This window comes from Ursus arctos, unplaced genomic scaffold (assembly GCF_023065955.2).
Source record: "Ursus arctos isolate Adak ecotype North America unplaced genomic scaffold, UrsArc2.0 scaffold_11, whole genome shotgun sequence".
Classification (NCBI taxonomy): domain Eukaryota; kingdom Metazoa; phylum Chordata; class Mammalia; order Carnivora; family Ursidae; genus Ursus; species Ursus arctos.
The window spans coordinates 34,900,823-34,914,929 of record NW_026622775.1 but is presented as its reverse complement, the minus strand read 5'-3'; the positions used below and the strand labels follow the sequence as shown (position 1 = coordinate 34,914,929).

Sequence of the window (14,107 nt, the reverse complement as noted above, 5' to 3'; positions counted from 1 at the left end):
CCTCCATCTCCCCCCACTGCCGCCGCCGTTTGGCTGTTTTGTTGCTCTTCAGCACCTGCATAGGAGAGGACACAGAAACAGAGAGAGGAAGGGAAATTCGAATGAGTCATTTATTGCTGCTTGTAAGTAGCTTTGATTTCAAAAACATTTGGAAGAGAAGGTTGAAACACAGCCAGAATACATCATGAGGATACCCAGGCACTCATGTCTCCAAGAACCAAGGGGAATTAAGAGCCCAGAGGGACCATTTTCCACCATCAGATGGTCTCACCCCCGGGCTAAGGATTCCCGCAAGCATGGTGCTAGGGACAGTGCCCTAGCAAAAGTAAACGCTCATTTATCATTGGCTATGAGGGATTTGATTTCTGGCCCAAGTATATAAAGATTTCTTGGGGCTTAAATGAACTCAGTACTTTAATTCTCCTCTATCTTTCCATTTCTTCTTTATAGTCTTCCTTCTTTCTTATTTGTTTTTTCTTTCACTTATTCATTTTTTCAACGAATATTTTTTGGGCTCCTACTATTTTCTAAGCCCTGCTTTAAGTCCTAGGGATACAAAGGGAAATAAAACAGTGCCCTCTCTTGTACGGGTCCTTCATTCTCTTCCCACCCCATCTATCGCTACCCATATGTCACTCCCTCACCAGTTAGTTAGTGCCTGGGTTAGTATCTCTGTTGTTATGGGATGTTCTGCTCTTGGCACCATGCTCACCAGCCCTTGCCTGCCTGCTGGAAACATCAACCAATGGAAGAGTAATAAGTCAAGGCTTCTCAACAGAGATAGCCTTGGGGCATTATTTAGTAATATTTAGCACCACCCAAGGAAAACATTAAACTTGTCTGCATATACTTATACCCTGTTACCATCTTTTAGTGGAAAATACTTGTTTAGAAAACTCTCAGCTATTGAAATGGAACTCTTCACTTGCTCCTTCCTGTCTTTGGGTATTAGGGACTCTCTCTGTCCTCCCTCCTCTGTGTGCATAAAGCAGTGACCAACTGATCACTTGACAGAGATGGACCTTGCTTTTTGGTTATTTTCATGTCAGCAGGAATTCTACTGAATCTTGCGGGGATTCTGTTTAAAACCTAAGCACGCACCCTCTTCCCCCTGCCACCCCCAGCCAACATTCGGGTTCATAGAAGGATATATAAAGGCCTATTAATCACAGCAAATGAGGTGGATAGGGCTTAGCTTTATTAAATGGCAAAGGATAATAATGTTAAATAGATTTAAGGTTAGATCAGATACTTTAATTGACCCCTTTTCTCTCTTTCTTTCTTTCTTTCTTTCTTTCTTTCTTTCTTTCTTTCTTTCTTTCTTTCTTTCTTTCTTAATGTGAGACAACCAAAGTATATTCTGGACATAAGATGAAAAATAGGTTAATTTTAAAAAAATGAGATCATTTGGAATGTTACCAAATGGCGGACATACAGTTTAAATGCGCCTCTTTAGCTAATTTCTAGTGAAATCATCAAATGAAAAGAAAACAGGATGATTGGGAGAGGTTTTACATTAACACCGGGACACTCAGAGGTCAACAGATAATGACTGAGCCACTCTACATCATCTGCTGGTTGGAGAAACTGATCTCCTGGGGCCCTCGGTGACCGAAGGATTTTTTACTCTTGATTGTCATTGGACACAAGTGAAATTGAATGCAGAATTTGTTTAGTGTGATGGACGTATTCTGACTTGTGATCATCTTCTGTGTGACCATGGAGGGACCTCCTTTCGGTCCCGTGAGCCTCCTGTGTCATCTAACACTAGGCAACGTCAGACCCAGAATCAAGTCTAAAACTTGTGCTGCAGCCGTGGGCCCAGTTTTGTGGCCAATCTGAGGACACCAGCAAATGCCCAGCTGGGCTATCTCGGGCAAGGACCTGTTGCAATTGTTGGTGGTCTGGAGGATGCAAAGGCAAGTTTAAAACTCGACCAAAGGATAAAGCCTCCAATACTTTGTTCTGATGGAAAATAATGTTTCTTGGACCCCTGAAAGAGAATTTCCAGGGCTCACTAACTCTTTATTACCTTTAAAGTTCAAGTTCCATTTTTTAGGGCATATTTGCTCCTTGCAGATTCAGATAGAACACCTGGTGCTCCTCATTGTATGTTTTTATTTTATTATTAAAATTTACTTACTTATTTATTTATTTATTTATTTATTTATTTATTTGAGAGAGACAGAGCATGAGCAGGGGCAGGGGAGAGGGAGAAGCAGACTCCCTGCTGAGCAGGGAGCCCAATGCGAGGCTCAATCCCAGGACTCCGAGATCATGACCTGAGCTGAAGGCAGACGCTTCACCCACTGAGCCACCCCGACGTCCCTGTAGGTTTTTAAAAACTTGATTCTAAGTTGACCCCCTGCTTACCTCGGTCTCGTGAACTGTGATTTCTAGTTGCATAGCTAAGTCTTCAGATGTCTGTGACTTGTCCTTCCTGAGTTGCCAGGTAATGTACGATAGAGGGGAAATAACTCACAGTTTTGGTGAGCCAACTCAAAAGGCCAATTCTGATCAAATGTCTTTGAAATTGTTTTAGGAATTAAAAGTGTGTGTGTGTGTACGTACTGCAGGTCACTGTGGGGCTCTTGTGTTGGAGTGTACGGTTCTCGAAGGTTCTTGTATATTGTTAGAAGAAGCAGAGAAGAATCTGCTGCCCCACCGTTTGGTCTCGCGGTGAACATTTGCCCTCATTTTCCCCCAGGAACAGATGAGCCGTTGTCCATAGGGAGAGTAGCAAACCGATCTGAGTGTGTGTTGCCTCTCTCTGGGGTGTGGCAAAGCCGCAACCTCGGATTTCGTTCCTCGGAACAGGAGCGGGGAGTTGCTCCCCGCTGAGGTCCACCGCACTCTAGGCATTGTGGAAATGAACCAAGGGCCACGCTGTGGAGAAAAATGAAACTTAAGGTAGAACTTCCCAAGGAGAATCCTATACCGACCCAGTCCCCTAAAGAAGGGAAAGTTGTGTCAGGATGCATGAGCTTGTATTCCGTGTGATCACTACTTTAGAGAGACGGGGTAGGCTGAAAAAGAGGAAAGGAAGAATACCCTTCAGCGTGTCAGACTCGGGTTCTGCATTCCCATACGAAGAAAGGGGCTAGGTTTCTCTCCACTTCGCGGGGGACCCAGCTGCAGTCACCTGGTGAGGGAGTGGCCGCCAGGCCAAGGCTTTCTCACTACCACATTGCTCCCCTCCGAGGAGGAAGAGTCCGACTCGTGGTTTCAGAATTCTGTGGAATAACATTTCCATTTCGGCCTCCATCCTCGCCTCTGCTCAGGGAGGCTTGGGTCTCCGTCTCTCCCTGAGCCACCCAGGAAACCCAGCCCAACTCCTCATTTCATTTTGCTTTTGGCAAGAGCAAAGTCAAACAAGAGAACGCAAAGGCAGGGGGTGGCCGCCTTTATCAGACGCCAGCGGGTGCCAGGCCCTGCGATAGGATGCCACCATGTGATCTCATTTCTTGTTCCTGGTTGTTCCTTTCACCCCACCTGGTCCCCTTGCCCTGCGCTGTTGTTCACAGAGTGTTGGTAATAAACCCGCGGTCTACAGGAATGGGGTTTTGTATCTTTGAGGATGGTCCGTTGGAGATGAAAGATTTTTAATTTATCTAATGACACGAATATCAGTCTAAAAAGTGTACTGTTTCCACATGGCATAGTTGGTGTTGCTTCTACGCACATTCTTTTAAGCTTCTTGTTATTCTAAGATGCTAGTTCAAGATCATGACCATGAGCCACCTGGAGAGAGAAAGGTCAATTTTTATTGTCTATTTCAGTGCCGTTGGCAATGTTTCATCCTTTCATATTTTGATTTTTGGGTTTTTTTTTTAAAGATTTTATTTATTTGATAGAGAGAAAGCACACGCAAGGGGAGTGGCAGGTAGAGAAAGAGGGAGAAGCAGGCTCCCCACTGCGCAGGGAGCCTGACATGGGGCTCAATCCCAAGACCCTGAGACCATGACCTGAGCTGAAGGCAGGAGCTTAACGGACTGAGCCACCCCGGCGCCCCTCTTGTTTTGTTTTTGAGTTCAGAGCATGTATGAGTTCATAGCATCTATGGCAGACCAAGGAGTCAAGAGACAGAGAATAGCATCACAGGCTGTGTGCTGTGCTTCAGGTGACGCGTGTGACAAATACACATGAATATCGAATGTGCCAGGCCCTGTGCGACATCTTGGGAATGAAAGACGAGTAAGAATCTCGCTCGCCCCCGAGAATTTGGTGCAGAGGGGAAACGCGCATGTGAGTAGTAATTGCGGCGTGCTCCGGGATCTGCAGGGGCTGAACGGTCTAGAGGTAGGATAGAGCAGGGAGAAAGGGTCACTGGACACAGATAAAGGAATGTTGCTCGCAGAGGGAACACCCGAATACAGATGACCCTCGAACAGCACGGGTTGCAATTGTGCAGGTCCACTTCTATGCGGGTCCAAGTATGTGTAGATTTTTTTCGATAAATACAGTACAGCGCCTTAAATGTCTCTTCCTCATGACTTTCTGACATTTTCTTTGCCCTAGTTCACTTTATCGTAAGAATACTGTTTATGACCCATATAACCTACAAAACACATGCTCCTTGCTTATGTGATCAGTCAGGCTTCCGGTCAGCAGTAGGCTATCCGTTGTTAAGTTTTTGGGGAGTCAAAAGTTACATGTGAATTTTTGACTGTGTGGGGGGAGGAGGGGCACCACCCCTAACCCCCGCATTACTCAAGGGCCAAGTGAACTTTTGAAGTCTGAACAGGTTGTTGCTGGGGTGTTTCAGAAGGGAATAGGGTGAGGAACAGCATGGCATGTTGAAGTACCTGGAATATTGCGGTCTCGCAGGACCGTGAAGGCATCTGGAGGGGTGCTGAGGGATGATGCAGGGATGGGGGGTGGGGCTGGGGCTTCACAAGGGACAGAAACTAAGGGAAGGAATCACGGAAGGGTTCAGGAGCCCCAGGGCAGGAACACAGTGGGTCTCCGACAAGCCTGGAGGCTAGAAGCAGGAGGCTGTCATGAAAAAGTACCTGAGGTGTCTCTCTCCTTCTCTCTGGTTTCCATGAACTCACCATGCTGGGCCACTCCCTCTCCTCTTTTCCTCACTCTTTCTTCCTCCTCCCTAAGAGGAGTTAAGAGTAGAGGAAACAGTTCCACCCCATCTGCTGCTCTCTACTCACCTGCCCTTGGATCTCACCGAGTCCTCTGGAGTCGGATGACCTCCGGTCTGTGTGTCACTGGTGACGTCCCTCTTACTGCCCACAGCCATCCCAACCTCCACTTCCTGCAGGAATCCTAAGTACGTAGCCAAAATAGAACTGAAAATGTCCCTCTGTATTTCTCCACCACCCAACTTTTCTATTTTTCCTGCTCCTATTGAGAGCGTCTCCCAATCTCAAGGCTTAGAATCATAGAATGATTTTTTAAATCACGTTACCCCAGGCCGTGTACAATTTTTCTTTGTAATTTCTCTCACATTGGTCTCTTCCTTCTTTATTCAGACTCCTAGCCAGTGGCTTCCAGTTCCTCGCCATTCAACCTCTAGAATATCCTGTGTCTTTTCTATCCCCGTGACCTTTAGTTCAGGCCCTCAGCGTCTCCTTGCTTGGATTACCACCCTAAGCTCCTAACAACTGCCCCCATTTCCACTTCCTCCCAGGCCTTCCAAGTGTCATTGCCAGGTTGGCCCTTCTGAAGTGCAACCTGATCGTGCTCCTTCCCTGTGCAAACCTCCTGGGTGCTGGCTCCTCGCTCGCCCCCCCATGCCCTGAGGCTTCCGGGCCCCCACCGAAGGTTCCACATTCTGCCCCACCTACCTCTCCGGTTTTCTTTCTCTGAAATCTAATATGACTCTCTTTGTTAAGCCATTGTTCAGTAGAGGATTTGGCTTCAGCACCAAGGTTCCAGCAGGAAGAATTTTAAGGGAAGGGAGGGAAGGAGGGAGAGGGAAGGGGAGAGAAGGAAAGAAAGGAAGGGAGGGGTGGCAGGGAAGTGAGAGGAGGAGGGAAGGAAGGGGAGGGAGGCAGGAAGAACAGGAAGGAAGGGAGGGAGGGAAGTGAAGGAAAGAAGGAAGGAAGGGAAGAAAGGGAGGGCAGAGGGAGAGGGGGGAGGGAAGAAGGAAGGAAACTCTTATCCTGGAGTCCAAAAATAGAAAGGTGGTTAGAGTTGTGGGAAAAAAGGGGAATGGGGAGTTAGAGTTGAGTGGGTAGAGCATCAGTGGGGAAGATGAACTATTCTGGAGATGGATGGTGATGATGGTACAAGGTGAATGTACTTAATGCCACTGAACTGGACACTTAAAAATGACTGAAGTGGTCAATTTTACCACACACACAACTCTTGGACCTCTTGACCAAACTGAGAGTATAAAAGTGAGAGGCGGTTGAAGATGGAGGTGAGGGAATCTTGGAGACAACTGTGTTGTGATCCCCCCACTACAGGGTGGCAGGGATGAGAGAAGGGGTACCAGCCTCACCCCAAATCTAGAGAGCACGGCTTAAGAGATGCCCCCTGGGGCGTTTGTCGTGTGTTTTCCTCAGGTGCGGAGCCTCGTGCTCTGGTGTCCCATGCCTGCCTGGGAAAGCTAGAGGGTGGGAAATGGCGAGCTGCTTTGGGGACTGCATGTGTGAGAGACGCTGCTGTGCTGTGAGGGGCTGAGCTTGCGCTGTTTGTACGATCAAGTACAGAGGCAGCTGTCAACCGTAGCCCCAGTGTAGACCATTTTTCCGCAGGAGGGCTGGCATGGGTATGGCCTTAAATGCCTTCTAGTGGGGCGGCCTAGCCGATTGGTGGTTGCACAATGACAAAGGGGGATGGAAGTGGACAAGTGGATTCCTAGGGCAGTGGAGGGAATAAGGGACCCCAGACAAGAGGGAGTTCGGCCACATAAAGGGAACTTCGGGGGAAAGATCACTTCAAAGTTCCAGGTCTCTGAAGACCCCACGCTTGAATCCCATGAGAGAAACTCCTGCTGGCCTAAACAGGGTGAAACCATTCTAGAACGGGATAGCAGAGAGCTTTCCATCTTTTCTCCTTCCCTCTCTCCCCCCTGCTCCTCTAGCTCTCTTCTAGGGTCTGAAAAGACAGCTCTGTGCTGGGGAGAAGGCAACAAGAGAGGGAGAAGGAACCAGTCCCCTCCCCCGCAAAAGGCTACCTGTAGACCCTTCCATGGAGGGGCAAAGACTCCCCTCCCAGGAGGTGGAACTGTAGACTCACACGTGGATTGGACCTTCTGGATTCTGAATCAAGACCAAGGACCATACAGCTTTGTATTCTCTAAGAATTCTCAGGTTATGGGCCTGCCCAAGTTTTCACCCAGGGACAGGAAAGGAACTCTTCCTGCAGGGCAGGCTTAAAGAGACAGTGGAAGACAGAAGTAGAGTCGCTTTTATGTTTACACCCTATGAGTCTTGCTTACTCAAGGTGCCATTGCCATCTCTCAATTCTGGCCCTCCAGCCAAAGCAGCCAGGTGGTATTCCCCAAACACCCCAGGCAGAGTACAATTCCACCTTTGTGCTTTGGTTCCTGGTCTTCCTTGACTCCTCTTCCCACACTGTATTTTAATTTTACCTCTTTTGTTAGAGGGCTGTCTATACTTGTTTGATCATTCATGTAGATTTAAAGTGCTTGAGGGCAAGAGCCATGTCTTTGCCTCTGCATCCCACATCTCCTCCGTCCTAGTACATAGGACCCAGTAGACATTTTAAAAATGGTGGGATGACCAAATGACTGATGAATGAAATAGTTCTCATGATAATTACTTATGTGTACTGTGTTGGTGAAAGTAGAAAAGACTGTATTATGATATTCTCATGATTTTCACCTGCGGTTGTCAAACAGGGTTTGAATCGGACTTACCTGATTTGCAAACCCACTCTTCCAATGCCACCAGGCATAAAAAGTGTTCTAAATGCTTCTAAAAGAGGGAATAATCATCTTTTTATGGGCATATGTAGTCATTTTTTAGTTTTTAAAAATGTAAGTAAATGACAGAATATCTGTATTGATCATAGAAAAATTAAAAGATACAAATGAGCATTGCAATAAACAGTCACCTACAACCCACTTCCCAGGCAAAACCTTACTGTTAACACTGTCTCTCATCTTTTTCCATGTGCCAGTTTTTTTCTTGGAATAGCAGTATAGGCCACTCGGGGTAAAATTAGTATTTGGCCTATTATTTTAGGAAGAGATTCTAAAAGGATTTTCGATATGTGTGGAGAGGGAAGGTGATGGGAAAGAGTAAAGACCCTGGATGGGTAGACATGTCCCTAGGTGTGGGAGTCAAAGCTAAGAGTGAGTGAAATGATTAATTCAACCACTGTTTTGTCAGGACACCTCAGGCAAAGGAGAGAGAGGATCAGTGGGATCTGTAGGCGACTTACGATCTGTTCCCAAATCAGCCTTCCTCCTGCCTCCTAGGCCAGCTGGTCCAGGCACCAGGCTGAGATGGTGCATAATACGTGGGGGAGCCTTAAGCTAGAACTTAAGAGGAGCTTTTCTTTCTTATTTGCCTTGGGTGTTTTGTTTTTTTTTTAAGATTTTATTTATTTATTTGACAGAGAGAGACAGCCAGCGAGAGAGGAAACACAAGCCAGGGGAGTGGGAGAGGAAGAAGAAGGCTCCCAGCGGAGGAGCCTGATGTGGGGCTCGATCCCGGAACGTTGGGATCACGCCCTGAGCCGAAGGCAGACGCTTAACGTCTCAGCCACCCAGGCGCCCATTGCCTTGGGTTCTGATTCAGTTTGGGGGAAGGGGTTTGAAAACGGAAGTGTGGCAAAAACTTTACAGCAGTGGTTGTCAGTTGGGGTGATTTTGCCCCCAGAGGATATTGGCAACATCTGGAGTTGTTCATGTTTGTCACACCTGGAGGATGGGTGCCACTGAGATCTCGTGGTGGAAACCGGGGCTGTTGCTAACCTTCCTACAGCGCACGGCTCAGCCTCCCCAAATAAAGAAGGATCTGGCCCCAAATGTCAACAGTGCTGACTCGGGTTAAGAAACCCCGCTTTAACAAAAAAAGGCAAGAGAACAGTTGGCAAATATTTTCTTATATATTTCTTATATTATGTCTCACTTGCCCATTGAGATGTCAGCTTGAAAACTCTTCTCTGTGAGTCTGGAATCTATCAGGTAGATTAAAAGTGCTAAAGGTTTTTTTTATCAGTAATCAGTGTTTTGTGCATTTGTGAAAGGTCAAGAGTTGTCATAAGAAAGGGCAGAAAGCACTTCATGTAAATCATACTTGAAATTATCCCAAGTAGCTTTCAAAACCTGATACCATTCAAGCCAGTGGTACACATAGCCAGATGATTTTTAACCCAGGGGTAAAGCTGGGGAAAGGAGATGGAAAAACATAAAGATAATGGAGCTTCTTCCTAGCTGTGCTCTTCAGATCATTGAGATTTTTGTGGAATGAAGTGAATCCTTTCCTAGTATGTTTTTGTGTTTGTCTGCAAGCCTTGGAATGACTTGCAGGGTTGAGAGACATCATTACATACCTGTGTCACTGACCCCACTGTTTATTTTCCAAATATGACGTACTTTGAGGGAGCACAAAGAGGGAATGTGTGTTGTGACTGCACCTACGGGTGAGGTAGCTAGAGGTCAGGGTGGCTGTCGGGCCATCAGATCCCTAGGAGGTTGCAAGGGGTGCAGTCCATCCTCCGGAAACAATCAGGTTGACTACAAATCAAGGCAAAGAAACGAGGCATGTAACCTTGAAAGCTTCATATTCTTTTCTTTTTTCTTTCTTTTCTTTTTTTCTTCTTTTTTTTTTTTTTAGTGTGACTGAATCAACTTGGTTTTTATGAGCTTCATAGATACGCGAAGAAACAACAGCTTGGAGGGAATAGGGAAAGAGGGAGGGGATCTAAATTAAATATAACAGTTGCTTGGCAGTTTAGTTGCTGACAAAAAAAAAACCAAGTCATTTACCCTGAAAACCATGTGTAATACGTCGGGAAGGAGAAAAGAACAATTAGCCCACTTCTTATATAGCTTTTATTGACAACACTATATTAATTGCAATCATTTAATTAAAAGTGCTCTTCCATCTTCTTTACTACAACTCAATAAACTACACACGTACTTGGCTCTCCCCTGTCTTATGCTTCGTAAGGAAAACGTAGTTTTCTCTAACCACCCAGCTTACAACAATGAGATTCCCCTTTCACATCTGTCCTGTCTGCTTCCTACTGCTTCTTATTGCTATATCCATCCATCCTTCACGAATTACCACAAACTTGGTAACCTAAAACAACAGAAATTTATTCCCTCACAACCTGGAGTCCAGTAGCCTGAAATCTGAAGTCTCTAGGGGAGCCTGTTTCCTTACCTGTCCTAGTTTCTGGTGGCTCTGGGAAATCCTTAGCTTGTGGCCGTCATGACTCCAATTTCTTGTCTTGCTCCGGTCAGGCTTCTATAACAGAATCCATTGACTGGGTGGCTTATTAATGACAAAAATGTATTTCTCACAGATCTGGAGGCTGGCAGGTCCAAAATCAAAGAGCCCAAATCTTTGCTGTCTGGGAGCTCTCTGGAGTCTTTTTTATAGGGGCACTAATCCATTCACGATGGCTCCATCCTCATGACTAACCGGCCCCACATCCAAATACTATCACATTGGGTATAAAGTTTCAACGTCTTAATTTTGAGGCAGAGGGTAGAACACATATTCAGTCCAGAGCACTCTCTCTGCTTCCATGCGCCCTTCCCCTGTGTCTCGTCCTTATCTGTCCATTCTAAGGACACATCATTGGGTTTAGGGCTTACCTGGATAATCTAGAAGGATCTCATCTTGAGATCCTTAACTGAATCACATCTACAAATATACTTTTTCCAAATAAGGTGATGTTCACATGTTCCTGGGATTAAGACATAGACAGATTTTGAGGGGTCACGATTCAACCCACTATTCTCTCTGTGTCCTCTTTTTTTTTTTTTCCAGAATGCTGAGTACACTATAGTTACTAATAAATGCTTATTGATTTGAAAGTGTGCTCATTTTAAAGTGACCCAAATTAATGGCTGGGCGGATTGCCCCACCTAGTTTCAAAGATGCTCTGTCATTAGCTCTACAGAACGCACGGACCGTAAAGACAGTCCGACTTTGCAAGGCGAATGTATGTTTCAGACTAAAGATCAAACATCGAATAGTCACACCTAAAGCAACAACAGTCAGTAAATTGAACCATTATTATAACCTGTAAGATTGCTGTTTTTCTAAGCGTTGGTCCTTGGGCTACAATTAACTTCGTAGGTGGTCTTGAGGATTACTAGCTCCCAGCAAGGTATAAATGTCTTGGTTGAATCGACCCTGTTTACCCTTTATTAATTTAGGTGCCCTAGAAGAGAGAGAGAAAAAAAATTGGTCAGAGCTTTAAAAATAGAGGGAGACAATTGTCATATTAAGATGTTCCTTGTGATTTGATTCGCTGAAATTGAGTAAGTTCTGAAACAAGGACAGACGTTCACCACGTTCTCCATTAGTTCTGGAAGCAGCACGGTATAGAGAGGATGGAGTGCACGGGGGAGTGGCCAGGAGACCCCAGTCACCGGCCAAGTGCTAGATTCAGAGACCTGGCTGGGCCTGGTTCTGTTGCTTCGGGTGTGGCCTTGGGCAAGTCACTTTCTCTGGGCTTCAGTTCCCTCCCTTTTCAGGAAACCAGGTGGGCTGAACTAGTCTTCTTCCCATCTGTGTGCCCCTGTGCTGTGGTGTTCTCCCCTGCTCCCAGACATGATCCTCGTGGTTCTTCCTGTGATTAGAAACTGGGTTTGGTTCAGAATTTTAAAACGATGGTGTTCTGGTTTCTCCTCGTTCACCTGCTTACAGCGGAAAGCTACAAGGAAACTCAGATGGTGAAGATTAAAGAGGAGCCCATGGAGGTTGACATTCAGGACTCGCATGTCTCGGTATCACCCAGCCGGAATGTTGGCTATAGCACTTTAATCGGGCGAGAGAAAACTGAACCCTTACAGAAGATGCCAGAGGGCAGAGTGCCCCCAGAGAGAAGCCTCTTCAGTCAGGATATCTCTGTGAAGATGGCTTCGGAGCTTCTCTTTCAACTGTCAGGTACGTTTCTGTGCAGGAAAACGTCAATAATTGGGAATCATTGGAAGGAAAGCCACTCTAACAAAGTAAAAACACCTTATAGGATTTTTCAGACAGAAATCAATTTTGTTACTTTAACATGCATCCTGCCACTCAAACTAACAGTTAACAAAATGTTGCCAAGTGGAACTCCTGCCAAACTTTCTTTAATAAATAGTTAAGAATCATTTGAAATTAGAACTCTATTCAATTCTGTGCCAATGATCCCTGTTGACTAGGCTAAACATCTCACCTCTACTTTTGCTTAGGCAGTTGATCTGATTAACAGCCTTTTTTTTTTTTCTCTAATGTTCAAAAGATAAACTTCAATTTACTCCAACAGTGACTGAATTACCTTGAATTCCAAATTAGTGTGGTTTGAATTAAGATTTTACTGTATCTTGCCAAAAAAAAAAAAAATCAAGCAAAGGGAGAAGATGAAAATGTGAGGACTCTTTCCAGCTCTCCCCTTGCAGAGCATTTTTCTGTAAACCAATTGTTTCTACTTTGAATACTTGGAATTCACAGGTGTAGGAATTACCAGCTCAGCTAAGTGTCTTGATAGAACGGTTGAGGGTCCTCTTGGTTGTTAACTCTTTCAAGCTGCAGAGTGTTTGTCCTTAATAAATTTAACATGCTGTTATTACTGAACATGATTGACATCAAAGATGTATACACATATAAGATTCAGATTCATATGAAATACACACAGCTTGTCCACAGCCGAGCATTGGCCTACATACAGCAGTTCATGTATCAGTAAAGTTTGTTACTAATGTTTGATAAACTCTGTTTTGTTACGGGTAACATATTCAAAACTCCATGAGATGCCTCATTATTTAAGTATTCACTTGCTTTCCCTGCTAAGAAAAATATCAGGGAAAAGAAGCTAGAATCTGCATACCATCATGATAGTTCACCTTCTTCTTGGCCAGCTGACACAGCCCAGAGCTTGAAACTATCAGTTGGTCCCAAAAATGGTGGCCTCCGAGTACTCAAACAAGGATTGTTCTTTGTGCAAAGCCCTGCAGTAATGGAAACAGTAAATTCTGTAAACTTCACAGGACACGTGGATCTTTGCAAGCTTCCCAAAGCTCCAAATCCTACAAGATGCTTTTTTTTTTTAAACGGCTGAAAGCATATCTAAAAACAATATAACTTTGAAAATTACCTAGCAGTTAGAATTTGCAAAAGTGAGGCCAGTGTGGTTTTTCAGAAAGTCTCTGTCTCTCACAGTACGTTATCACTGTCTACTATCAGTGACAAACTTTGTGTCTGAGTGTTCTCACCCTGGCACTCTCACTGCCTGGGTGACCTCAGGCAAGTCTTTTAGCCCCGGTTTCCTGCTCTCTGGAAGAATACTGCCTGTGAATCCAAATTCAGCCCCATTGTCATTGTTGAGTGGACAGAAAGCAACTGTCCACACCAACTCGCACGCCATTACAAAGTCCTGGGCAAATGTTGTAAGCCTTTCATTTTTCCAAATATCTGTTTAAATTTGTTCAGAGATCCCTAAGATCAGGAGTTTTCTACTTGCCTGCCCTGGAAATCTGAAACCCTTGCCGAATGGGCCAGGTTTTCTCTGCATGGTGAAGCCGTTGAGAGCTGTGACAGTCAGGACAGAGTCCTCACATTTGAACTGGATTGGGAAGGCCAGAGTTCAACTTTTGTGTTCTTGAAAGCTAATTAAATAATTTCTGACAGCTGGTAGATACAGACCTCAAGACAGAGTAAGGGAGGGTTTACCTCTGCTTGTCTAATGATATTTTTTTGTCCCTGGTGACATTTATCAGAATAAGTGCTCGATGACTGCAGAACCCAGAGGTCTTATGGCTGTTTTTATATCCCCTCTCACAAAGGGGCCTGACAATACAGAATGCTTAAAGGTTGTCATCAAAGTCAGAAGCGTAACAGTTGCAGCAACTGCGATTTTCATGCTGAATCAGAGGAAAGCAGAAATTTTCAGCTGGGGAAAGATGTAGAAATAACGGGTTCTGCGCACATCTCTCTGTGTGTATGTGTACTTATAAAGG

General features: G+C 45.1%; 1 protein-coding gene across 1 annotated transcript in view; it reads left to right on the top strand.

Moving 5' to 3' along the window:
• The window catches only part of ZNF827 (zinc finger protein 827), a 161,616-nt gene that overhangs the window by 76,805 nt on the left and 70,704 nt on the right, over positions 1-14,107 (top strand). Inside the window, exon 6 of the mRNA XM_026499427.4 lies at positions 11,817-12,056. Within this exon, the coding sequence (XP_026355212.1) occupies positions 11,817-12,056 (240 nt within the window). The remainder of the gene's footprint in view (positions 1-11,816; positions 12,057-14,107) is intronic.